A 27,627-nucleotide genomic window follows, 5' to 3' on the forward strand; every position below is an offset into this window, starting at 1 on the left:
CCACTCAATCTGTTTACCAACAACTAACAGCTTTGACAAAGGGTCAATTAGACTCAAAACGTCAGCTCTTTTCTCTCCTGACAGATGCTGCCAGACTTGCTGAGATTTTCCAGCATTTTCTCTTTTTTTTTGGTAACTTCTATAGTGCCTTTAAGGTAGTAACGTGTTCCAACAGGAATTTTATAATTCAAAAAGTTGCACAGATCCGTGGAAAAATAGATTGGATCAGGTGACCAAACCTTGGTGAAGGGAGTAATGTTTTTAAAGGATTGAGAAAGATTGAAGCAGGCTGTTCTGGAGATCTAAGCCCAGGTAGGTAAACTCTCTCAACCACCAGTGAAAGTGTAATTTAGATCAAAGATTGGCTGGTTACTGAAACAGAGACTTCCAGCAGAGAAAGTGGCAGCTCACTAAAATCCAGAAGATGCAGATAATTTTTTTTTCAATTACCCTGCATTTTTGCTTCAATTTTTCCCCACGTCAGGAAGACCCAAAATCAACCAAACCCACTCCTGCATGCAACACTCTGACTGACATATACCTTGGACGCTTTCTCTCTCTCTCTCTCTCTCAGCTGACCCAGTCAGAAACTCACTTGTCTATGAGCATTCCTGATGAAGGGCTTTTGCCCGAAACTTTGATTTTCCTGCTCCTTGGATTCTGCCTGACCTGCTGTGCTTTTCCAGCACCACTCTGATCTAGACTATGACCTGCTGAGCAAACATGACCATACCATAGACACCTTTTCAGCATACCTGTTCAACCAGAAACTCAACCTCCTCAAACTGCCTCCTCCCATTGCCTCCCTGTTAACCCCTTCCAGAAACAACCCACTCCAAAGATAGTTCCTCCTGTTGATGCCTGTCAGGGGGAGATTTAAGACTGGTGATGAGATCGGGTTTAAGTCTAATCCTGTTCTCACCTTATTCTGGACAGGTGCAAAGGATGCACACAGGGGGGGTGAGTGCTGGAGACACACTGAACCTAGGAGGTACTGAGACTAAATGAAGTTTCCTGTGTGGGAATGTTTCAACACCATCTTCTCCCACCACCACCCCCCCCCCCCCCCATACGCAGTGCCTATTTCCCATCAACTGAATGTAATTTTTTTTTGCACAGACAGTGGCTGCTATATAAACTGACTCCCATTCAGCATGAAATCAGACAGGCCACTGAGCTGCGAGATTTGTATATGGAAAGGCTGGAGGGTATTTCTCTCTCTGGCATATAAAATGTGCTCTCCTTTTTTTTAAGGGAAAATAAGAAACCAGTTTTCTCTCCTGGAAGAGAGACACTGAGAACCGAGCCTTGCAGATAATAACCAATGAAAGCTGCATCACGAGGGGAGGGTGAAGAAGTTTTACTGCAAAAGCGATTGGCGAAAAGTGGGTCAACTCCACCTCTTTCACATGACTTGACTTTAGCTCCCTGCAGTCCCAGAGAGAGAGAGAGAGAGAGGCGTTAATGTGCTGGCTGCCTGAAACAGTACACACAGGGAGAGAGAGAGAGAGAGACACACACACAGAGAAAACAAAATATTATTCTGCTCGCTCCTTGACGTCAGGTTTTTTTTGGGAAAGGGAGGGAGAGGAGCGAATGGAAACGGGCTGAGCAGATCATCAGGACTGAATCAATCCCCTGCACTTTTGTTTTTAAAAACATCAAGCCCTCCTTCTGATTTGGTCAGGCTTTGCATTTATTAATTTTCCCCTTGCATTCTGGAGAAGGTCTCTTTTTTTTCTGAACACCAGGTTTGCAAAAAAAAATGTCCCGCCCGATCTCTTTAAATCCCCGTTTTCTACCTCCCAGCCACGGAGTCCTGAAATCGCTCCTGGAGAACCCGGTGAAACTGCCTCTGCGCTATGAGGAAGGTAAACGGGGGAAGGGGCTGGGGGAGACTGGGGAGAGAGGGGGAAGGGGCTGGGGGAGACTGGGGAGAGAGGGGGAAGGGACTGGGGGCTGGGGGAGACTGGGGGGAAGGGGCTGGGAGAGAGGGGGGAGACTGGGGAGAGAGGGGGAAGGGGCTGGGGGAGACTGGGGAGAGAGAGGGAAGGGACGGGGGAGACTGGGGAGAGGGGCTGGGGGAGACTGGGGGGAGAGGGGCTGGGGGAGACTGGGGGGAGAGGGGCTGGGGGAGACTGGGGGGAGAGGGGCTGAGGGAGACTGGGGGGAGAGGGGGAGGGGAGAGGGGGAAGGGACTGGGGGGGACTGGGGGGAGAGGGGGAAGGGACTGGGGGAGACTGGGGAGAGAGGGGGAAGGGACTGGGGGAGACTGGGGAAGGGGCTGGGGGAGACTGGGGAGAGAAGGGGAAGGGACTATGGGCTGGGGGAGACTGGGGTGGGCACGAGGCTGGGGGAGACTGGGGAGAGAGGAGGAAGGGACTGGGAGGGACTGGGGGAGACTGGGGAGAGAAGGGGAAGGGACTAGGGTCTGGGGGAGACTGGGGAGAGAGGGGGAAGGGACTAGGGTCTGGGGGAGACTGGGGAGAGAGGGGGAAGGGACTGGGGACACGGGGCTGGGATAGACTGGGGAGGGCGTGGGGCTTGGGGGGAGAGGGGGAAGGGTCTGGGGTGGGCTGGGGGGCACGGGTCTGGGGGAGACGGGGGAGGGCACAGGGCTGGAAGGAAAGGGGCTAGGGGAGACTGGGGGACACGGGGAGACTGGGTGGAAGGGACTGGGGAGGCACGGGCTGGGGGAGACTGGGGGGGAAGGAGAAGGGACTGGGGAGGGCGTGGGGCTTGGGGGATGGGGGAAGGGACTGGGGATGGTGTGGGGCTGGGGGAGAGGGGGAAGAGACTGGGGGGCACAGGGAGACTGGGTGGAAGGGACTGGGGAGGCACCAGCTGGGGAAGACGGGGGGGGGGGGGAGAAGGAGAAGGGACTGGGGAGGGGGCACAGGGAGACTGGGTGGAAGGGACTGGGGAGGCACGGGCTGGGGGAGACTGGGGGATGGAGGGGGCACAGGAGAAGGGTGCATTAGGGCGATGGGTGCAGAAGAGGTGGCACTGGGGAAATGGGGCAGGAATGGGGTGTTGCAGCGAGGGGGCACAGGAGAAGGGTCGGGGGAGAAAACGGAAGTGGGAGTGGCGAGCCACGCTCGGGGTGGGGGTGGGGTAGGGGGCAAATGAGAGGGCTGTCTGAGGCGGGGGGAAATGGGTGCAGGAGAAGGGGTTACTGGGAGGGGTTAGGCATGTGGGAGCTAACTGGTGGAGAGAGGGGACTGAGGGAGGGAAGGGAGAGGCACGTTTTCAGGTATTGAAGGAGATGTGAATAGGAAGAAACCAGATGGTGCAGTAGTGGGGTAAACAGACAAGGTCCAGGGTGATGAGAGAGTGAGTGAACAGAGAGGGAGTGAGAGAAGAGAGCAGGCAGTGTGGCTTAGGGTGTTTGAAATGAGCTAGCTCGGATGGTGTAGAGAGATCCACTGCAGTAAACGACCCACCAGCAGCACAGCCCAGACCAGACAATGAGGCTGTGGCGGAGGGAGTGAGTAGTGAGCCTCGGGCAGTGAGCGGTTCCTCAGCGCACACGGATGGAATGGGGGAATTCTGCAATTAACTGCAGTAAAATGTGCTGGGAACTGGGGACAAGAATGTGACAGAATGATATAGTATGTAGTAATGTAGAGAGCCATCATATTATAGTGTGATTGTAGTCCTGGGTTATGCTGCTATATATACAGTACTGTGGTCCTGTTACAGGGCAGTGCTTAAAACTGAACTTGTCAGGTGCTTAAGCTGAATTCTTCATCTGAAATGTAATCGGAGTTTAGTGTCAGGCAGCACCTTGGTAAAGGAGTTGAGGTTAGTGCCAGGAATGGTGCCCAGAAGATTGTTGACCGGCTGATTTTCACTAGTAATGTCTGCAAGAAACTGAAGAAACTGTCGGGCATGGTGATTGTTGTCTCCCTCTGCTAATGGTGCCCAGGGGTTTGGGGATAAACAGTGTTGATGTTACTGACTGGGATCCTCACCATTCCGAGTCACTGCTGCTGGATAGGGGGAACAGGATCCTGAAACACATCAGGAGACCCTCTGGAAAACTTGGTCAAGACTTTACCAACATTCTGGCAATATTTATTTATTTTTTTAGCAACTCCCCTTTTTCTTTTTCTTTTTTTAGGGCAATGTTGATTGGCTGTTTCTATTTTTTTTCTGGTTTTTTTTTTCTTTTTTTTCCCATGGTGTGTGTGTGTGTGCAGGTGTGAAACGCAGTGAGAGACACAAAGTGCAACTGGCAATATTTATTCTGGGAATGTCTCTGAGAACCTCACCTGAAAAGATTAAACTGTGCTGCTCCAGCTTAAGGGAATATGGAGGGGAAAAGGGGAGTGTTTGGTCCTGGACAATTTCCACAGGTCTGGAAAATCTCACTGTCCTATAAGAAGATGTGAGTGAGACCAACTGAGGAGAAGGAGACACAGAACCGTGAGGTGGACCTACCTCAGCTACAGGACTTCCCTCTTTCCCCAGTGCTGTCCCGGAGTCTCTGTGCCCTGCTGTCTGATGCTGGAGCCACATTGTAACGTTCTACTGTGTCATCACAAGCAATCCATCTCTCTACAGAAAGTGGCTTTGGGGAGTCCAACCAATACCACAAACATTGCACCGAACCCATATTCGAATGATAAATCATTAGGACTCTGATTTAATACGTTAAGATATTTTTCAACTCAAAATTGAGCTAAATTCAAGCATCAAACAAATGTCATTAGCATCGCACCCATGTAGTGCCCCATTTTCATTGGACGGCCACAATGACCCTCTGAGCCCATACGGGACCATAACCCATTACGCAGTGAAGTTTGACAGGGCTGTAACCCTGTTACCTGGTGGGATCCTGAGGACTGCAACTGTACAGTATACCGTAATCCAACTATATCACATCTGTGAATCAGGATAGAGTCATGATTCACTGTTAAACCTCAATACAAACAGCCAGTCTGCTTTCCTGAAGCCCGTTTTTCAGAAGGAGCTCACAATGAAGTTATGACAAACCTGTATAAAACACTGGCTTAGCTTCAAATGGAGCATTCCATCCAGTTCTGAGCAGCACCTTATAGGACAAGTGCATGGGCACTGAGAGAATGGCTCCAGCGATCAGTGATGTGGCAAAGTTGGAGAACCTCCAGCTGTTACTCCAGGAGGAGAGAATAGTTTGGATTTGACAGAGGTTCCTCGATCATGAAGGGTGTGAACAGCAGTAGGTGGGGAGGGACTGCTCCCATTGGTGGGGTGGGGGGGGGGGTGCGGTGTGGTGTCAGGAACCAGAGGGCATAGGTTTAAGGTTGATTGTGACAGTGACATGAGGCAAAATTCTTTGTGCAACAAGTGGGGATCTGGCATACACAGTCATGGAAGTGGATTGAGTTCTTTTTTAAGAGAATTGTTTCAATATCAGTTGCAATGCTGGAGGAAGAGGCAGGGGAGTGAGATGAGGGGAGTTGCTGTTGCAGAGGGCAAGTACAGATCTGATGGTTAAATGGCCTGTGCTCTAACAGTTCTACCATTCTATCTGGAGGTGATCCCTTTTTAGTTGGATGTTCCTCGAAGCACTTTCTCTCTGGCTCCTGCCTCCCGAGGGGACAATGGGAGGGAAGTGTAGGAGCATGTGTGCAAAGATCACAACAGGAAATGTCTTATTTGTTGTTTTTCTATTTGTTTTGTAACTAAGATTCCAGTTTTTCATCTTTTCTGAAGGTTTCAACAAAGAAGAGAAGGAGAAACAGCTGGAGGATGAGGCTGCAGGAAGCACGGTCCCACAGTTAGCTTTCCTGGGACCCACACTGTGGGACAAGACATTGCCTTATGATGGGGATACCTTCCAACTGGAGTACATGGATCTCGAGGAGTTCCTATCTGAGAATGGAATCCCACCAAGTCCATCCCAGCAGCAGGAGTCCAGCCAGCAGCACCCACCCTTACAGTCGCCTGCTGCCTCCCATGGACCCCCAATGGACCTCAGCAAGGCCAGCACCTCTGTCCATCTGGGCCTTAACCCTCCAAACCTCCTCCAGAGCCCTGTCCGAGCAGGTAATCTCTGCCCCGAGCAATTTGCAAACACAAACCCTCTCTTCCCACTGCCCTCCCCAAACAAAACTGCTCTGATCAAATGGAATCAAAAACAGAAATTGCTGGAAAAGCTCGGCAGGTCTGGTAGCATTGGTGGCGAGAAATCACCGTGAACGTTTCGAGGTGCGGTGACCCTTTTTCCTGAGAAAGGGTCACTGGACCTGAAACGTTAACTCTCTGGTTTCTCTCTACTGATGGTGCCAGACCTGCTGAGCTTTTCCAGCAATTTGTTTTTGATTCCGATTTCTAGCATCTGCAGTTCTTTTGAGTTTTTTAATTTAGTATTTTTAGAAGTATAGTCTCCGTTGCAGTGCATGACACACAACCAGATCTCCAACTATATAATCTGTTTTTAATTAGATTCTGGAGTCAACATTAGCCTAGGACACCTCTGGACCCAGCACCTCAGGCAGTGCAGTATTCCCTCTGCGGTGCACTGGAATGTGAATTGTGTGCTCTGATCTGTAAAGTGGGTTTGAATATCTTTGCTTGCTTTGTCTCCCGTGAACCATGCCTGACGTGCAGCAATCTCTCCCCCTCAACTACAAACTAGAAACTTATTTAAATGTAGATCCAGACTCGGAAGTTGAATTTACTACTATGTATCTCCCTATAGCATCTCCTTCCCCCAGTGGGAGCAGGGCAGTCGGATGTTAATTTTGTAATTAATCTTGTGGATTTCACCCTGAACATACCGGTAGATATGTTGTTGTATAATGTCAGAATATGCTAAAGGTTGGTCTTGGAATTGGAGGTAGTTGTTCTGGAATAGCTGTGGCGTTATTAGTGATTACATTTTGATATAGTTATACAGTTCCCCCTTGGTGCCCACCTGAACTTTGATTTCACTGCAGCTAAATCCTCAGCAAACTTGGAACTAAAGCTGTATCTGAATGTTCTAAGACCCATGTTTGCAGAAGCAGGAACAGCTCCTCGGCATTCAAATGGATTTCTATCACTTTTCCTTTCGCTAATCCACCTGTCACCACTGTCTCCTGTGAAACCGTTTGAAGTTCAGTGTTGGGTTTATCTGTGGTTTGACCTTCCTTTTGTTCTACTTGATTTGTGATGTGACTTCACCTGAACTTTTCTCAGCGGGTTAGTATTTCCAGCAGACGAATGGGCCATTTGGTCCAACTGAACCATATGTATTTTGTGTTTGTTAGTGGGACCTCGCTGTCACTGGCTGGGCCAGTATTTATTGTCCATCCGTAGTTTCCCTTAAGGTGGGGGTGAGCTGTCACCTCCAACTGCTTTGGTCCACCTGCTAGGGGTTAACCCACAATGCCCTTAGAGGCAATTCCAGGATTTTGACCTAGCGATGATATACTTCCAAATCAGGGTGGTGAATGATGTGGAGGCGAACTTGTAGGGGTGGTGTTCCCATGTATTTGCTGCCCTTGTACTTCTAGATGGAAGTGGTTTGGAAGGTAGGATCTTTGGTGAATTTCTGCAGTGCATCTTGTAGATAGTACACTCTTCTCCTGAGCACCGATGGTGGAGGGAGTGGATGTGGTGCCAATCAAGTGGCTGCTTTGTCCTGGATGGTGTTGAGTTTCTTGAGTGAGTGTTGTTGGAGCTGCCCCCATCCAGGCAAGTGGGGAGTATTCCATCACACTCCTGACTTGTGCCTTGGAGATGATGGACAGATTTTGGAGAGTCAGGTGAGTTACACATTGCAGTCTTCCTCACCTCTGACCTGCTCTTGTAGCCACTGTGTTCATGCTCCTGTAAGCAGAAGGCTGAAGTGGAAAAGTGATATTCATGAGTAATCCAGAGACCCAGGCAAGTGATCTGGAGGCATGGGTTTGATTCCAATCACAGCAGATGGTTCAATTTGAAATCAACGAGAACGTGAAATACACGTTAGCAAAATGGCAACCATTGTCAGCTGTTACCAAATCTCATCTGGTTCATTCATGTCCTTCAGGGAAGGAAACCTGCCATCCTTTCTGCGTCTGGCCTACATGTGACTCCAGACCCAGAGCAATGAGGTTGATAGTTAACTCCCTCTGGGCTCTTAAGGACGCCCAATAAATGCTGGCCCAGTCAGTGCCACCCACATACTGTGAGAGAGTTTTACAGAAGCCTCCTAACACTGTTCGAATATTGCTTCTTACCTCATGTATTTATTCAGCTTCCCCTCCAATACTCTGTGATTTGTCTGAACCGTCCTGCTTGGTAACTCTTCTACATTCTCAACATTCACTTTAATTAATGTTCTCCTTTTATTTCCTATTTGATTTATTACTGAATATTTTTGCATTTATAATCCCTAGTTCTGGTCTTACCCCAGAAGTGAAAGCTATCTTCAGTAAAGCCCTTTCATAATCTTTAAGCTTTTATCAAGTCACTGGCTTTTTATGTTAAAAATCCAAGTTTTGTTCATACTTTTAGGAGAAAGTGAGGTCTGCAGATGCTGGAGATCAGAGCTGAAAATGTGTTGCTGGAAAAGCGCAGCAGGTCAGGCAGCATCCAAGGAGCAGGACATTCGACGTTTCGGATATGAGCCTGAAGAAGGGCTAATGCCCGAAACGTCAACTCTCCTGCTCCTTGGGCGCTGCCTGACCTGCTGCGCTTTTCCAGCAACACATTTTCAGCTTTGTTATACTTTCCCCACTGTGTACAGGTTCTCAGATCACCTGGTGAGCTTGAGGTGTGTGATCTTCCCCAGTTTCAATGGAACTTGGGTGTTTCCTGGGTGATGGTAATGAGGGATCTGCAGTAAAGGCTGGGACGTGGAGATGAAAATCAACCGTGATCTAGTTAAATGGCAGAATAAGCTTGAGAGACATCTTCCTGTTTGTGTCAAAGGAGATATAGTTTAATATATACGTACTATATATAACATTCAAAGATGCTCTTTGACAACATTAATTTTGCACATATGTTAATGTTCCAACTTGTGCCACATTAATAAAAAAAATTACTAGGTGTGTCATAACTGTTGAGACCTCTGACCTAAAACCAAACCAAATATGAGCGGGACATGCAAGCTCTAGGGTTAAGAGAATGGAGAGCTGAGAAATCCATAGTTTTAACATCCCAAGAAAGAATGAACTATGTCCAGTCCTGGTCACTCAGTTATGGAAAGGATATTAGAAAACAGGAGAGGGGCCAGAGGAGATTCCCTGGGATAGAAGGTTTGAGTTATAAAGAAAGGCTGGGACTTTTTTCACTGTAGAAGGTCGAAAGGTGACCTGATAGTAGTGTATAAAGTAATGAGAGTTAATGGCAGTTGTCTGTCCCCCGTATGGGGGGATCTCAAGACGAGGGGCTACATATTTAAGGTGAGAGGAGAAAGATTTTCAAAAAAGACGTGAGGCAAATTTTTAACACAAGGTGCTTAGTGTATGGAACGAACATCCTGAGGAAGTGATGGATGTGAGTACAATTAGTGTTTAAAAGACATTTGGATAAGTCCATGAATGGGTAAGGTGGTTGAGGGACGCAGGCGAGGAACAGGCAGGTGGGACTACTTCAGTTTAGGATTGTTTGGCTTGGACTGAAGGGTGTGATTCAGTGCTGCATGATTCTGATTATGTTTAAGTTACTAGTTTCTTCAGTCATAATTCTTGTCATGGGAAGAATGGGCCAAACTTTCATTTAAGAATGAATTGCTGGAGAAACTCAGCAGGTTTGGCAGCTTCTGTGAAGAGAAAAGAGTTGATGCCGACAGCCCAGTGACTCTCAAGGTTCTGAAGAAGGGTCACTGCACCCGAAACATTAACACTCCAGTAATTTCTCTCTTTGTTTCCGATTTGCAGCATCGGCCGCCGTTTGGTTTATTAAACGGCGAATGTTTGGGGGACATTTTTAAAGATGGAGAAAGAAGTCCTAATTAAATTGACAAAATAAATATTGAGAGTGTGACGGGAATCAAGTGGAGCTAGGAGGGAGAAGGTTAGGGAACCAAACTTGAATATGTTTCAGCTACTAAAGCCCAACTTTCCTTTTTTTCCAAAAAAAAACATAATGGGAAACTTTATAAAAAGGAGAATCTTGACGACTTCAAGAGTCTGTTTTACAGAGAAATCAAAAGGATTTCAAAGATCTGTAATTAACTGATGGTACTTACAAGACAGTTTATGGTTAGCAATTATATCAGTGACCAGTTGCATAAGAATCAACAATCTCGTCTTTCTGTTCAGCGTTGGTACATCTTCACTACCAGGGTGATGCCAACTGCTTGGGTTCAACTCCTGCACTGGCTGATGTTATAACCATGAAGGACCCTCCTTCTCAACTTCTCCCCTCGCCTGAGGTACGGTGACCCTCTGGTTCAACCACCACCAGCCCCCTCACCCCCTTTCCCCCCTCTAATGAATTGGAGGAGCTGGTGTTGGACTGGGGTGGACAAAGTTAACAAACTCACAACACCAGATTATGGTCCAACAGCTTTATTTGGAAGCACTAGTCTTCAGAGCGCCACTCCTTGATTAGGTAGCTCCACAACCACCTGATGAAGGAGCGTCGCTCCGAAAGCTAGTGCTTCCAAATTAAACCTGTTGGACTCTAACCTGGTGTTGTGTGATTTTTAACACACTCGAATGTGAGAGTAAGATTATGATGACTTTACCTTTAACTGTACCATAGCTCCTAGCTGAAATAACTTGCAAAATAAAATACAGAATATGTTTCTGAAAATACCACTCCCCTTGACTACTGTAGTTCGATTGATCGGGCTCCATCTAGTGACAGATGGGTGTAGGGAGCAGAGCTACTTGCACAGAATTACGTCGGCCACTGGGTGGAGCCCACAGCATCAGTGTGAGCTCAGAGAGGGAGTCAGCAGCAAACACAGGGGAAGCCTGTGGCTGTGTGGGGCAGGGCAGGCTGTGGGAGGATGGAATGCAGGGGAGCTGAGGCCCAGGACAGAAGCAACATCTGGAGCGAGGGCTGGAACTAGGAATAAGCACTAGAGCAGATGTGCTGGCAGGAAAGACCACATGAGAATGCAAAGCACAGAAGAGAACATCTATGACAAAGAGCCCTAAAGTAACCCTAACAGCATAACGTGGATATCTCATACGTCACTACCTCATTAATGGCATCACAGCAGTGGAAAAGAGGGAGAGTGAACTGATCACGACACTCTGCCCGTGGTGCTATTGAAACAGGGAGTAAAGGGAGGTGGTGTAGGGTTAGGGGACAGCGTAGCTAGGGGGTGGACGCTAGTCACTGTAACAAAGACAGTCCTGAAGGCTGAGTTGCCTACCTGGTGCCAAACTGAAAGACCCCTCTTCTCAATTAGAGGAGAATTTGGAGAGGGATGGGGAAGAGCCAGTAGTTGTGGTTCCCTGGTTGTCCTTGACGAGGTGGTGCTGAGCTGCTACTGAATCACTGTGTTCAGTTTGAACCTTTGTATGGGACAGTACATGTGAAAGCTAGACACCTACCTGAGTTTTGTCTGCAGTTCTGAGTTGTTAGGTGTGTCCTGCCTGTACTGCAGTGGTTACCATAAGCTGCACTATGGCTAGTGATAGAAGGCTGGCAGTTTATTAATACAGACAGCATCTTTCTCCTCTGAGCCACCAACACCACTCCCACTCAGAATTACAGAAACCCTAGAGTGTGGAAGCAGGCCATTCAGCCCATCAAGTTGACACCAACCTCTCAAAGAGCACCCAGCCCACCCCTGTAACTCTATTTCCTGTGGCTAACCCATCTAGCCTGCACATCCCTGGACACGATGGGCAATGCCCCACGGCCAGTCCACCTAACTTGTACATCTATAGACTGTTGGAGTACCTGGAGGAAACCCATGCAGACAGAGAGAATGTGTAAACTCCACACAGACAGTCACCTGAGCATGGTATTGAATCCTGGTCCCTAGTGCTGTGAGGCAGCAGTGCTAACCACTGAGTCACTGTGCCGCCCCTCACTGAGCAATCTTGCTGCCCTCTCTAAAAATCCCACAGTGAGCCCAGTCTCTGGAGAGTCGACTCATTAATTGCCTCTTTCTCCTGGTGTGGCTGCAGTTAGCATTTGTTCAGTGACGTGGAGAGAGCAGGGTCAGGAATAGATGTTGCAGGTTCCAGCATTTAGATATTTCGTTAAGATCAGGGAAGGTGGTAGAAGAGGAAATGTTACTCAAGGACAGTATAACGGTGGCTGAAAGAACTTTTTGACACGGACTTGTCTACTGAGCTGGTATGGGCTGAGATTAGAGACAGGAGAGAAGAGGTCACACTGGGAGTTTTTTATAGGCCTCGACAGAGTTCCAAGGATGTGGAGGAGAGGTTCGGCAAAACGATTCTGGGTAGGAGTGGAAGGAACAGGGTGTCATTATGGGGGACTTTAACTTCCCCAACATTAACTGGAAATGCTATAACTCTAATACATCGGATGGATCAGTTTTTGTCCAACGTCTGCAGGAAGGTTTCCTGACGCAGTATGTCGAAGGGCCAATCAGAGGGGAGGCCACATTGGATCTGGTACTTGGTAATGAACCAGGCCAGGTGTTTGATTTAGTGGTAGGTTGAGCCCTTTGAAGAGGGTGACCATAATTCAGTTCTGTTTAGTTTAGCGATGGAAAGGGATAGGTATGTGCCACAGAAGACTGAGATATGGCTATTAGACTAGAAAGGATTGAGGTTATTAAGGAAGAGGTGTTCTCAATTCTAGAAGGTATGGAAATAGATAAGTCCCCTGTCATCATTGTCTACAGGTTTAGTATCAGAGGACTGGAGGATTGCAAATGTTGTGCCTCTGTTCAAGAAAGGCAGTAGAGATGATTCAGGTAATTGTAGACCAGTGAATCTTCTGTCGTGGGAAAAGTTTTGGAAAGGATTGTAAGAGAAAGTATTTATAATCATCTAGCAAGCAACAGTTTGATTGCCGATAGTCAGCATGGTTTTGTCAAGGGCAGGTCATGTCTCTCAAACCTGATGGAGTTTTTTGAGAAGGTGACCAAGCATGTGGATGAGGGTAGGGGAGTTGACATGGTATACATGGATTTTAGTAAAGCCTTTGATAAGGTTCCACATGGTAGGTTGTTGGAGAAAATGCAGAGGCATGGGATTGAGGGTAATTTAGCGTTTGAATTAGAAACTGGCTTTCTGAAAGAAGGCAGCGAGTGGTGGTTGATGGGAAATATTCAGCCTGGAGCCTGGTTACTAGTGGTGTGCCACAAAGATCTGTTTTGGGACCACTGCTGTTTGTCATTTTTATAAATGACTTGGATGCAGGCATAGGTGGATGGGTCAGTAAATTTGCAGATGACACTAATGTCAGTGAAGTAGTGGACAGTGTGGAAGAATGTTGCAGGGGGACTTAGATAAACTGCAGAATTGGGCTGAGAGGTGGCAAATGGAGTTAAATGCAGCTAAATGTGAGGTGATGCACTTTGGGAAGAATAACAGGATGGCAGAGTACTGGGTCAATGGAAAGATTTTTGGTAGTGTGGATGTACAGAGGAATCTTGGAGTCCATGTACATAGATCCCTGAAAGTTGCCACCCAGGTTGATAGTGCTGTTAAGAAGGTATACACTTCTTAACAGGTTTTATTGGTAGAGGGATTGAGTTCCGGAGCCATGATGTCATGCTGCTATTGTACGAAACGCTAGTGCAGCTGCACTTGGAATATTGTGTGCACTTCTGGTCACCCCATTCCAGGAAGGATGTGGAAACATTGGAAAAGGTGCAGAGGAGATTTACCAGGATGTTGCCTAATCTGGAGGGAAGGTCTTGTGAGGAAAGGCTGAGGGACTTGGGTCTGTTCTCATTGGCAAGAAGAAGGCTAAGGGGGGATTTGATAGAGACATACAAGATCAGAGGATTTGATAGACAGCGAGAGTCTTTTTTTTTTCCCTAGGATGATGACATCGGCTTATACGAGGGGGCATAGCTGCAAACTGAGGGGTGATAGATTTAAGACAGATGTCAGAGGCAGGTTCTTTACGCAGAGCGTGGTAAGGGCGTGGAATGCCCTACCTGCTAATGTAGTCAACTCAGCCACTTTAGGGAGATTTAAACAATCCTTAGATAAGTACATGAATGATAGGGTAGTGTAGAGGGATGGGCTTAGAATAGTTCACAGGTCAGTGCAACGTCAAGTCCCAAAGGGCCTGTTCTGCGTGTATTGTTCTATGTTCTCTGACTACCCACATGCAGACCCCGACTCTACACTCCCATCTCTCGTGCATGTGAGTATTTGAGCTGACAGCTGTAATGTCAGAGAGAAGGGTAATGCATTTTCCATCGAGGCTGTCACAGCCCTGGAGTGCTCCCCTTTCTCCTGGGGCAGCTGTGGTGCAGAAAGGCAGCACCTCAGTGAGGGGAGGGGTGTGACCCCATCAGCAGCTGTAACAGGATAAGGATGGGGTAGAAGTTGGTGGCGATAAAGCATGATCTCTGTCCTCCTGCATGTTTCAGGCAATGCAAGCTTCAGTGCTCTCTCATTGTAGCTGGCCCCATGATAGAACATTGTCACCTCAGTAAGACTATGGAGAGGTCTCTCTCTATCTGTTCTGCTTGCTTCCTTTTCCTGTCAGGGGTACCACCTTCTGCTCTGAAAGAGAGACAATGCCATTGACTGTGGTGTGCTGTTCAATATGCCTACCGTAGCCAAATAGCTGGTGATGTGCAATGGCGTTAAGGCAAGAGTCATTGGGAAGTGGAGTTAGTGAATGCTGCTGAGGGTAAGGGATGGGGTTATGGTGATGGAGCAACCTGAAACATTGGCTGTTGCTATTGAATAAGATCATGGCCCCTCTGAATTTAGCCTCCACTTTAAAAATCTTTTAAGGACCTTGCTTTAACCGTTTGTTTCTGGGTGAACGTTCCAAAGAGGCATAATGTGGAGGTGCTGTTGAAGTGTACCAGATTCTGAACTGGTTTTGAAAAGGTGGCTATGGAAACCTGTTGCCTCTTGTTGGTGAGCGTGCAAGGGCCAATGTTTTAAAATCAGAGCTTTCCCTTTCAGGACAGAAAGGGAATCCTATTTGAAGAAGTCATGTTGGTCTCAATGGTAGTTCTGTTTCTCTCTCACTCTTCTCTAGAGACACTGCCAATCCTGCAGCATTTCACCAACAGTTTATTTTATTTCAGATTTTGGACAAAGTTAAAAATCACACAACACCTGGTTACAGTCCAACAGGTTTGTTTGGGAGCACGCTAGCTTTCAGAGCGCTGTTCCCTCATCAGGTGACTACACCGAAACCTAGTGTTTCCAAATAAACCTGTTGGATGGTAACCTAGTGTTGTGTGGTTGTTAACTTTGTCCAAAGACTCATGACCTTCTGAGGGAAAAGGAAGTCCCCTGATTTCTCTCTTAAATGGTCAAACCTTGAGTTTTAAAAGTGACCCCTCGTAATAAACACGCTCTCATGAGGAGGCAGCATCCATAGTCCCATTTACCCGTAATAACCCTCGACTCCTTGAAATAAACAAATCGATCCATTCCCCTTTAGGATTGTGTGTTAGTCAAGTCATTCCTAAACTCCACGTACAAGGCTGAGCTGTCAAATCTCTCCTTGAGAAGCCCAGTCTTGGTATTAGTGTAGTGAATCTACACGACACTATTGATCTGTTTCCAGTACATTTCCATTGGTAAGGTGATCAGTACTATCCACAGTATCCCAGGTATGGTCTCATTGGTGCAACTATAACTATAACCTTTGCATTCAATGGCCCCCAGGATAAGTTAGAACATTCTGTTAGCTTTCATAGAATCATACAGCGCAAAAGAGGCCCTTTGGCCCATCGAGTCTGTACCAACAAAGTCCCATTTTTCCAGCAGGAGGTGGATAACCTTGAACGTTGGGACATATCAATTGCTCATCTGAGCACTTTTTTTTAAAGGTTGTGTGGTTTCCTGCCTCCTCTAGCCCCCAGGGAGTGCATTTCTGACCCTCCCCACCCTGTGGGTGGAAAGCTTGCTCCACCATCACACTCCTGTTTTGTGCTTCCAGCAGTAATTGCTCCAATCCCTTTGCATCTCCAAGGTCTGCGGTCTCTAGCTATTTAGATAATGGGCTTCCTTTTTATTCTTCCTAAGTATGAATTTCCTGATCTGGATTGCTCCAGGGAAGTCGTTAAGCTGCTTTATGGTGGCAAACCTATACAAACACATGAAATAGGTACAGGAGGAGACCATTCAGCCCCTCAAGCCTGCTGCACAATCCCACAGGATCATGGCTGGTCTATCTGCATTTTGCATTCCATAGTCCCATTTACCCGTAATAATCCTCAATTCCTTGAACTGAACAAATCTGTCCATTCGATAGATAGAAAATGGAACTACTACAGATGCTGGAAATCTGAAATCAAACAGAAAATGTTGGTGAAATGCTGCAGGATTGGCAGTGTCTCTGGAGAAGAGTGAGAGAGAAACAGAACTACTGTTAAGCGACCAATATGACTACAAATAGGATTCCCTTTCTGTCCTGAAAGGGAAAGCTCTGATTGGCCCTTGCACGCTCACCAACAAGAGGCAGCAGGTTTCCATAGCCACCTTTTCAAAACCAGTTCAGAATCTGGTACAATGGATCACCTTTCACTCTTCTAAAACTCTGTTTGTTTCCACTAGAGTTATCTAACCTGGTCTCATCAGGCAACCTGTTAATTTCTGGTTTGAAATCAGCAAATCGCCTGTCCACTGCTTTCTACACCCTTCAATAAGGAGACCAGAATTGTACAGAGAATTCACAAAGTGATCCCTTCAATACTCTGCTTCAGTTACACAGGCCATTCTTACCTTAGGTTTCATTTCTGCTTGTGTACAGGACGGACCTGGGCAGATTTCCACGTAGTCAGGGAGATGCTGATGTTGTAGCTGCCCTCTGAGTTTGCCAAGGGGTGAGATACTTCCTGAGGCGTGTGTTATTGTCGGAATGTTGTCAGGGCCCTTCGCCTTTGCAGCATCCAGTGCCTTCAGCCATTTCGTGATATCACACGGAGGGAATCGAATTGGAATGTGATCCTGGTGCCCTGCAGAGGCGGCTGGTCTGCAGTGTTTCTGGCCCAGGCCTCTGGGAAGCTGAGAACGTGTCTGATCAGGAAGCCTTCCAATGCAGCTGGATATCCTCCCAATCCCATTTATAACAGTAACTGCTGCACTCCAGGGAGAATGTCAGTTGGGAAATGGGAGGGTGATTGGGGTCCGGGAGGGAGGAGTGAAGTGGTGGTCGGGAGGGGTCGGCTGGGCAGTGTGAGGGAGTTGGGCTGGGGTGGGTGGAGCGCAGTAATGTGGTGGAAGGGTGGGGTGTGGTCAGTAATAGTGATGTGAACGGTATCAGTAGCCAGGAATTAATCCCTGAAATCTATTTAGAAATGTAGCTCACGATGCTCTGAAGTTTCTGACTGTAACTCAGAGTTGGGTACATTTTAAAGAAGGTTCCAGGTTAAGGCTAATTCCCCAATAGAAGCTTGAATTCCCAAAATGTTACCGTGTAGTCAATGTCTTGAGACTTGAAGCTCCAGAACACATCTCTCCGGATAATTCTGGAAAGGGAAGGATTTGGGCTAATGTCTAACATTAAGGATTTCACAATTGGACAGAATTTGCTGAACACTCCCGTGTGTGCTAATGACACCAGCAGTTTGTGTAAGATTCAGTCTGGCTCACTTTCATTTGCTGAAAACAGCATCTATGATCAAATGAAGGGACCTGTTGTCTACTGGAAAATGTAGGCATTTCTGGGAATAGCAACATCTTGAATTAAAATAATGGGAGATGATTGTTTCGTGGTGCATTCTCCATTTAATATCTTATCCAACCTGTTTTGCAAGATTTTAGATCCTTTTCTAATGTAGAATAAATGTTTTCCCTTTTGAAGTTTGATATTTATATTTTGACAATGTTTTTAAAAAAAAGACAATCACATTCTGTCCTGTGCATGCCATTATGACAGTCCTAATAACTGCTGATATGCTTCCCCGACCTAGAGGCACAACCATTTCAAATTGAGGATTCTCATTCCTTCAGCAAGTACGCTGTAAATGAAAATGTCAAATTCAAAAGAAAATCCTTTTCCTTTTGTGTCTCTTGTTTCTCTCCCTGAGCTAAATCTATCTATCTCTCTCCTTCTCTTTCTGTATCTAACCTTTTGATGTTTACACTCCTTTCTGTTTCTTTCTCCATCCTGAAGCCTCTGATTTAAACAGTGTGCCTTGGTCCAGCCATTCACTGAGCACCCAGCGTGTTGTTACCCTCCCTCTGCTGCTGTCAGCTCTCACGGATTCTGGCCACTTACCCCACAAAGGGGTAAAAAAAAACTGAGTGCTAGGACAGAAATATCGCTACCTAAACGCAAAGGTGAATAGATGGCCCCATCCAACAAGATCCACCCCGTTTATCCAGAATGGCACTAGTCAAAGTCAGGCCTTTGGTTTCTAAGGTCAAGTCCCTCATTGGAAATGGAGACATTTTAAGTCACCCAGCTATGATGAGCAGTGAATGGAGGCTAATGCACATTCCTCCCAAAGTGACTGCTGTAATTATTGCTCCCTGCATCATTAAATGGTAACTTTAAAATCCTGCAGCATTTAATCAGCAGTATCTTAAGTGTAGTGAACAATAGGCCCAAGACTAATGTCAGAGTTTAAACATCAAAGTGTTTTTAATCTATCGAAGTGGATTGAAGTTGAATTCTTCTTGAGCAGCAGTTGTGATTTTGTTGTCCTTGGTTACATGTTTTGTTTATTTCCTCAGCATGGAGGAAGGCTAATTTTGACGGTTTTGGGCAAAAGCTTTCAAAAGCTGATGGGGGGGGTGGAGGGGGAGGGTAGATGTTCACAGGTAAAGGGATGGCTTAAAAAATGGGAAGACTTTAGAAATGAGATAGCGAGAGTCCAGTGACAATATATTCCTGTTGTGGTGAAAGGAAAGACTGGCAGGTGTAGGGAACGCTGGATGATTAGAGAAATTGAGGGTTTGGTTTAAAAAAAAAGAAGGAAGCATATTGTAAGGTATAGACAGGAGAGATCGAGTGAATCCTTGGAGTATAAAGGCAGTCGGAGTATACTTAAGAGGGAAATCAGGAGGGCAAAAAGGGGACATGAGATAGCTTTGGCAAACAGTTAAGGAGCATCCAAAGGGTTTCTACAAATACATTAAGGACAAAGGGATAACTAGCGAGCGAATAGGATCCCTCAAAGATCAGCAAGGCGGCCTTCGTGTGGAGTCAAAACAGATGGGGGGAGATATTAAACGAGTATTTTGCATCAGTATTTACTATGGAAAAGGGCATGGAAGATGTAGATTGTAGGGAAATAGATGGTGACATCTTGAAAATGTCCATGTTACAGAGGAGAAAATGGTGGATGTCTTGAAACACATATAAACATTGAAAAATCCCCAGGACCTGATCAGGTATATCCAAAAACTCTGTGGGAATCTAGGGAAATGATTACTGGGCCTCTTGCTGAGATATTTGTATCGTCAATAATCACAGGTGAGGTGCCGGAAGACTGGAGGTTGGCTAACGTGGTACCACTGTTTAAGAAGGATGGTAAGGACAAGCCAGGGAACTATAGACCAGTGAGCCTGACCTCGGTGGTGGGAAGTTATTGGAGGGAATCTTGAGGGACAGGATGTACATGTATTTGGAAAAGCAAGGACTGATTAGGGATAGTCAACATGGCTTTGTAAGTGGGAAATCATGTGTCAAAATTTGATTGATTTTTTTTGAATAAGTAAGAAAGACAATTGATTAGGGCAGAGCAGTGGATGTGATCTATATGGACTCCAGTAAGATGTGTTCAACAAGGTTCCCCATGGGAGACTGGTTAGCAAGGGATGAAGGATTTGAGCTATATGGAGAGATTGAATAGGCTGGGGCTGTTTTCCTTGGAGTTTTGGAGGCTGAGGGGTGACCTTATCGAGGCTTATAAAATTGAGGGGCATGAATAGGATAAATAGATAAAATCTTTTCCCTGGGGTGGGAGATTCCAGAACCAGAAGACAAAGGTTTAGAGTGAGAGGGGAACGATATAAAAGGAACCTAGGGGCAACGTTTTCACGCAGAGGATGGTATGTGCATGGAATGAGCTGCCAGAGGAAGTGGTGGAGGCTGGTACAATTGCAACATTTAAAAGGCATCTGGATGGGTATATGAGTAGGAAGAGTTTGGAGAGATATGGGTTGGGATATCTGGTCAGCATGGACGAGTTGGGCCGAAGAGTCTGTTTCCATGCTGAACATCTGTGTCTTTTAGGTCCTAGAACAGGTCAATGTTCCTCCCCTCCCCTCCCCTCCCCCTGTTCGCTCTCACTCACTCCCCTTTCTCCCACAGGAGAATAGCTCTGATCCAAAGAATAATTGATACTCAGTTGGGTGTGGGATAGAGAGCTGTTGATGAGATCTTTGATTGCTGTGAAGAGGGAGAGCTGTAGGGAATTACTTTGTGTGTGTGTATGGAGGACTTAATGTAATGTAGTCCGTTGAATATTTAAAGGAGTTAAATACTTTATTTGTATTTATCCAGTGAGCTGTTGGAGTCTCTGCTGAAGTAGATCAAGGAAATGATCAATAGCTGATGTGACTTAAAATCTGCTCTTAAATAAAGCTATCCTTTCCCATAGCTGTCAAGCCCCATCTCGTTAAAAGCAAGAATTAAATCAAGAAAGTATTTTCAAACTTTGAGAGCAGCAGTGATCCATTTCGCTCCGATTTCTCATCAGTGACTGGCGTTATTGCCAAAGGTGTACTTGAGGTTATAGAATGTTAGAAATACAGCACATCAATTTATGCACAACAAGATCCCACAAGTAACAACTGTAATAATGGCCAGCTGACTTATTTTTTGTGATGGGTTCACTGACAACTAGTGACCAGGGTGTCTCTCGTCTGTGTCCAGATAAAACCATGGAATCTCTTAAACTGACGTATGAGGACAGGTCTAGGCAGGGTGTTTGATGTCTCCCCTGAGAAGCAGTATCACTCGGGGGGCCGCTGGATTGCCAGTGTGGATTCTGAGCTGAAATGTGTGGTGTCTGTCTTGAACCCCAAACCCACAATCTTAAAACTCCCAGCTTGATGGTGCTGCCCATTGAACCAGGGCTGAGAGCTGCTGATTTAAAAATAAATGAGGTACTTTGTCAAAAATATTTGGGGTAGAGCTGAAGGGTTTGGGATTTTATTGATGCAGGCAACAGCTTTCCTGTTTCCAAGCTGCTGCTGATCGGAGCTGTACTGGAAGAGCTTCAAAGGAAATAACTTATTGATCATTGATCTGACTGGTAACTGACTCTGACCAATAAAGCGACACCGAAATCCTGGAAATTCCTCTCCCTTGACACTCCACCAGAGGGAGGAGGAGGAGACAAACACAGATGGAAATCCAAACGAAGCAAACACACCTAGAGGGGACCTCACAGAGAGAGCAAGTATCAAGAGGGACCCTAACAGGTGCAGGCAGCACTGAAGAAGTTTTAAAAAAACACAGGCAAGGAGCTCCCATTCAATAGTGAGGATGAATATCATTTCACTGGTGCTGGAGATTCGGTCTTGTCCTTAGAGAAGGCTGCAGGGAGTGGTGGGGTTGTCGGGGGTGGAGGGGGAGCTGGAGATGGGTGGGGTGTAGGCATTTACCCTGGACTACCAACCAAAATAAACTGCTGTTGAAGGTTTTAATTTTAAGTGAGGCCTGGGAGCGTGCAGCATGGCTAGTCCTCTGTGGTACACTTTCCCACCAGCACGGAGTTGAATGGCCAGATGTCAATGGAAGGTCTCACTTTTTTGGATTCAAACTCCTTCTCACCCTGCCCATGCTGCTTACTGTTGTAACCACCCCTCTGGTGCTGACAAGGCCCTGAGGTCTTTACTGTGTGCAGGGAAGGATTGCAGATGCTGTTGATACCCCGAGTGTCAGCTCTTTGCAATGGATTTGCACAGTGAGATAGAAAATAAAGTACAGCACAGAACAGGCCCTTCAGCCCACGATGTTGTGCCGAGGTTTAATCCTAATGTAAAATACAGTACCTTAACCTACACACCCCTCCATTCACTGCTATCCATGTGCATGTCCCCAGTGACTCTGCTTTCACCACCACGGCTGGCAATGCATTCCATGCATTCACAACTCTCTGCGTAAAGAACCTTCCTCTGACGTCTCCTTTATACCTTCCTCCTAATAGCTTCAAACTATGACCCCCTTATACCAGTCAGTCCTACCCTGGGGAAAAGTCTCTCGCTATTGACTCCTCCATGCCCCTCATTACCTTGTACACCTCGATCTGGTCTCCTCTCTTCCTCCTCCTCCTCTCCAGAGAGAAAAGTCTGAGCTAGTCAACCTCTCTTCGTAAGGCAAGCCCTCCAGTCCAGGCAGCATCCAGCTAAAATTTCTTTGCACCCTCTCCAAAGCCTCTGTCTCTTTCCTGTAATAGGATGGCCAGAACTGGACACAATATTCCAAGTGTGGTCTCACCAAGGGTTTGTAGAGCTGCAGCAAAGCCTCGTGATTCTTAGACTCGATCCCCCGTTAATGAAAGCCAAAACACCATATGTTTTCTTAACATCCCTATCCACTTGGGTGGCAACTTTGAGGGATCTATGTACTTGCACACCCAGATCCCTCTGTCCCTCCACACTGCCAAGAATCCTGTCTTTAATCCTATATTCAGCATCGAGTTCGACCTTCCAAATTGCATCACTTCACATTTATCCAGGTTGAACTCCATCTGCCATTTCTCAGCCCAGCTCTGTATCCTGTCTGTGTCGCGCTGCAGCCTGCAGTAGCCCTCCTATACTATCGACGACACCTCCAACCTTTTGTGTCATTGGCAAATTTACTAACCTACCCCTCAACCTTCTCATCCAAGTCATTTATAAAAACTACAAAGAGCAGAGGCCCAAGAACAGAGCCCTGTGGGATCCCACTCAACACCGTCCTCCAGGCAGAATACTTTCCATCTACAACCACTCTCTGCCTTCTGTCAGCCAGCCAATTCTGAATCCGGATAGCCAAACCTCCCTGTGTCCCATACTTCCTGACTTTATGAATGAGCCTACCATGGGGAATCTTATCAAATGCCTTGCTGATGTCCACGTACACCACATCCACTACTCGACCTTCGTCAACCTGTCTCGTCATCTCCTCAAAGAATTCAATAAGATTTGTGAGGCATGACCTGCCCCTCACAAAGCCATGCTGACTGCTTTTAATCACACTATGCTTTTCCAAATAGTCACAAATCCTATCCTTTAGAATTCTTTCTAAAACCTTGCTGACCACAGACGTAAGACTGACTGGTCTGTAATTGCCAGGGATTTCCCTACTCCCCTTCTTGAAAAGAGGGACAACATTCACCTCCCATCAATCCTCCGGTACTACTCCTGTGGAGAGTGAGGAGGCAAATATCCTCACCAGCGGCTAAGCTCCTTTCTCCCTTCCCGGATCAGTCTGGGATAAATCTGGTCTGGTCCTGGAGACTTATCAATCTTAATGTTTGCCAAAATTTCCAGCACATCAACTTTATCAATCTTGATCTGTTTCCCAGCTCCTCAAAGTTCTCATTCACAAAAATGTCCCTTCCCTTAGTGAAAACCGAAGCAAAAATCTCACTTAGGGCTTCCCCTATCTGCTCAGACTCCACGCACAAATTCCCTACTCTATCCCTGACTGGCCCTACCTTCTCCCTGAGCATTCTCTTATTCCTCACATATGAGTAAAATGCCTTTGGGTTCTCCCTAATCCTTCCTGCCAAGCCTTTCTTGTGCCCCCTCCTGGCTCTCCTCAGTCCATTTCTGAGCTCCTTCCTAACAAGCCTGTAATCCTCTAAAGCTGTGCTAGATCCTTGCTTCCTCCACCTTACGTAAGCTGCCGCCTTCCTTTTGATAAGAAGCTTCTCTGTTCTCGTCATCCAAGGCTCCTTCATCTTACCCCTTGCCTGTCTCAGAGGAACAAATTTGTGCATCACTCGCAACAACTGCTCCTTAAACCATCTCCACATGTCTGCTGTGCCCTTTCTGTGGAACAATTCCTCCCAGTCTGTACTTCCCAACTCCTGTCTGGTAGCATCATAATTTTCTTTTCCCCAATTACTTATCTTCCCTTGGTAACTGCTCCTTTCCCTCTCCATGGCTATGGTAAATGTGAGGCAGTTGTGGGCCCTGTCTCCCACTGCGAAATCTGACACCTGTCCGGGCTCGTTGCCGAGCACCAAATCCAAAATGACCTCTCCCCTCGTCAGGCTGTCTACTCACTGAGTAAGGAATCCCTCCTGAACACACCCAAGAAAACGGCTCCATCCAAACCATCTGCACTGAGGGGGGCCAGTCAATATTGGGGACGTTGAAGTCACCCATAACAATAACCCCGTTACATCTGCATTTTTGCTGAATCTGCCCGCCTATGAGATCTTCAATCTCTCTATAGCTATTAGGGGGTCTGTAGAAACCCCCCCCGCCCCCCAATGAGATGGCTGTTCCCTTGCCTAACTCCCACCCACACTGACTCAATAGACAAACCTTCCTCAACAACCTTAGTTTCTGTAGCTGTGATGCACTCTCTGATTAGCAATGCTCTTTTTCCACCTTCCCTGTTTTTAAATGTTCTAAACCCTGGAACATCTAGCAACCATTCCTGCCCCTGTGAAAACCACGTCTCTGTTATGGCCACAACATCGTAGCCTCAAGTACTGATCCATGCTCTTAAGTTCACCATCTATCTCTTTGTTTCATCGGGTGAGAAACCTTCGGATAGATTCACTCCATCCTGTCATTGCCCCATCTACAACTATCCCCCCTCTCAGATATGTAGCTCTGGTTCTCACCCCCCCCCCCCCCCCCCCCCCCCCCCCCAACCAAACTAGTTTTAAACCCTCCCGAACCACACCAGCAAATCTCCCACCCAGGACATCTGTGCCCCTCCATTTCAGGTGCAACCCGTCCTTCATGTACAGGCCCCACCTTCCCCAGAAGGTACCCCAATGACCTGGCATGGCAGCCATTAGAATGCCACTTGAGAGCTGTCAAACCAACTGAATATTAGGGGTCTTCCATTTGGTCTGCTTTATTAAACATCAGCAAGAAACAGTGAGAGTTGAAGTGTATAAGTACCTGGCAATTGATAACTTCACATGAGTTGGGGAGTGGGTCTACATTGTGACCAATGGTCAGAGGGATGAGGGGTCACTGTAGCTGTACTAGATATTGCTTGTGTTTGTCTGTTTTAATATCAAACTCTTTTAGCTGATAGGATAGTGCAAAATTCAGAGGAAATGCTCAGTTAAATGGAGAGTGGAAATTACTGGGAGTTCTACTGAGTCAGTAGTAAAACAGTGGGAGGAAAGCTGTTTGTCCTCACTACTGAATGTCAGGTCCTTGCCTGTTTTTTTTATATTTCTTCTGTGCTGTTCACACAGATACCATTTTTAGGGTCCCTCTCGATACTTGCTGTGCTGCTCTTTCTGTGATGCCCCCTCTAGGTGTGTTTGCTTCCATCTGACACCCCCCCCCCACCTTCCCCACCTGTCCCTCTGCTACATCAATGACTGTATCGGTGCTACCTTGTGCTCTCATGAGGAGGTTGAACAGTTCATCAATTCGCCAACACCTTTCACCCCAACCTCAAATTCACCTGGACCATTCTCAGATACTTCCCTCCCCTTCCTGAACCTCTTCATATTCATCTCCGGCAACTGACTTACCACGGACATCTACTACAAACCCACCAACTCCCATAGCTACCTAGACTACACCTCTTCCCACCCTACCTCCTGTAAGAACGCCATCCCTTATTCCCAACTTCTCCACCACCGCTGCATCTGTTCCTAGGATGACCAATTCCATCTTAGAAAATCCCAGATGGCCACCTCCTTCCAAGATCGCAATTTTCCTTCCCTCATGATCGACGATGCCCTCCAGTGTACCTTACAAATGGACCCCACCACCAGAGAGATATTTCCCTCCCTACCCTGATCAGCGTTCTGGAGAGATCATTCCCTCCATAGTTTCATGCCCCTCACCAGCCCACACCCCACCCCCAGCACCTTCCCCTGCCACTGCAGGAAGTGCAAAACCTGTGCCCACACCACTCCCCTCACCTCTGTCCATGTCGCCAAAGGATTCTTCCACATCCCTCAGAAATTTACCTGTACCTCCACCAATGTCATCCACTGTATCTGTTACACCTGATGTAGTCTCCCGTACATCAGGGAGACCGGATGCCTACCTGCGGATAGTTTAAAAGAACACCCACACCCACCAACCCCTCGCCTTGTGGCTGAACACTTCAATTCCCTCTCCCACTCCATGCTGGCACTGGGCCTCCTCCGTCACCAAACCCTTACCACCCTATACCTGGAAGAGAACACCATGTTCTGCCTTGGGACCCTTCAACCACATGGGATCAATGTGGATCCCACCAGTTTCCTCACTTCCCCTGCCCCCACAATATCCCACTCTCAAGCCTCCAACTGAGCACTGCCCTCCTGACCTGTCCATTGTCTTTCCCACCCATCCACTTCCCTCTCCTCTCCGACCTATCACCTTCTCCCTCACCTCCATCTCCCTATCGCATTCTCAACTACCTTTCCACCAGCCCACCCCCCCATCCCATTTATCTCTCAGACCCAGCCCACAAGCTTCATTCGTGATGAAGGGCTTATGCCCGAAACATCGATTCTGCTGCTCCTCAGATGCTGCCTGACCTGCTGTGCTTATCCAGCACCACACTCAACACCACTCTGACTGGGGCAACACAACCATCATAGGGCTTGCTAAACAGAGACATGCACGGGGATTCCTAAAGGCCTAGCATTCTAAGCAGACCTCCATCAATAAACACATCAACTTGGACCCCATCTACCACCCTCTGAGAAAAAGATCAGGAAATGATATCACTCACCTTAAGAAACCAAGACACACACATAGAAAATGAGACATAACACCAGCGCTTCAGCAGAGGCTCACTGATGATGTTACCTAGTAGGGTGACGAAACATCTGAAAATAAACCTTCCAGCTCAGTGAGCAAACTTACAACCAGATCCATGTAGGCTATGTCTACCCCCCTGCCCTCATCAACCTTCCTGGTCATTTCATCAAAGAACTCTTAACAATTTTGTGAGGCATGATCTCCCCCACACACAGCCATGCTAACTACTCCTAATCAAACCCTGTCTTTCCAAATGCATGTCCACGTTGTCCCTCAGAATCATCTCAAGTAACTTACCTACCACAGATGTTAGGCTTATTGGTGTTTAGTACCCCAGGTTTTCTTTGCAGTCCTTCTTGAATAATGACATAACATTCACCACCTTCCAGTCTTCTGGGACCTCACCCATAGCTAATGATGATGCAAGAATATCAGCCAGGACCCCTGCAGTTTCTTTAATAGCCAGTTGCAATGTTCTTGGATATACCTGATCAAGACCAGGAGATTTATCCACCTTCATTCATTCTAATATGTCCAACACCTCCGTTATTATGATATGCACTGACCCCAAGATACAACCACTAACTTCCCAAGTATTTCTCTATGGTAAACACAGATGAAAGATTCATTGAAAATCTCACCCACCTCCTCCTCCAAAGAGTGCATTTTCCTTTCCCACGTGGCCGATGATGCCCTCCAGCGCATCTCCTCCACTTCTGACACCTCTGCCTCA

At 47.0% G+C, this 27,627-nt stretch overlaps 1 protein-coding gene across 2 annotated transcripts in view; it reads left to right on the forward strand.

Moving 5' to 3' along the window:
• Positions 1 to 1,452: 1,452 nt before the first annotated feature.
• Positions 1,453 to 27,627, forward strand: part of LOC132827896 (hepatic leukemia factor-like) — a 48,266-nt gene continuing 22,091 nt past the window's right edge. For both annotated transcript variants that reach the window (XM_060844676.1, XM_060844677.1), the window contains exons 1-2: positions 1,453 to 1,871; positions 5,701 to 6,033. In XM_060844676.1, the coding sequence (XP_060700659.1) occupies positions 1,766 to 1,871; positions 5,701 to 6,033 (439 nt within the window). In that variant the 5' untranslated portion in view covers positions 1,453 to 1,765. The remainder of the gene's footprint in view (positions 1,872 to 5,700; positions 6,034 to 27,627) is intronic.

This window comes from Hemiscyllium ocellatum, chromosome 25, assembly GCF_020745735.1.
Source record: "Hemiscyllium ocellatum isolate sHemOce1 chromosome 25, sHemOce1.pat.X.cur, whole genome shotgun sequence".
Classification (NCBI taxonomy): domain Eukaryota; kingdom Metazoa; phylum Chordata; class Chondrichthyes; order Orectolobiformes; family Hemiscylliidae; genus Hemiscyllium; species Hemiscyllium ocellatum.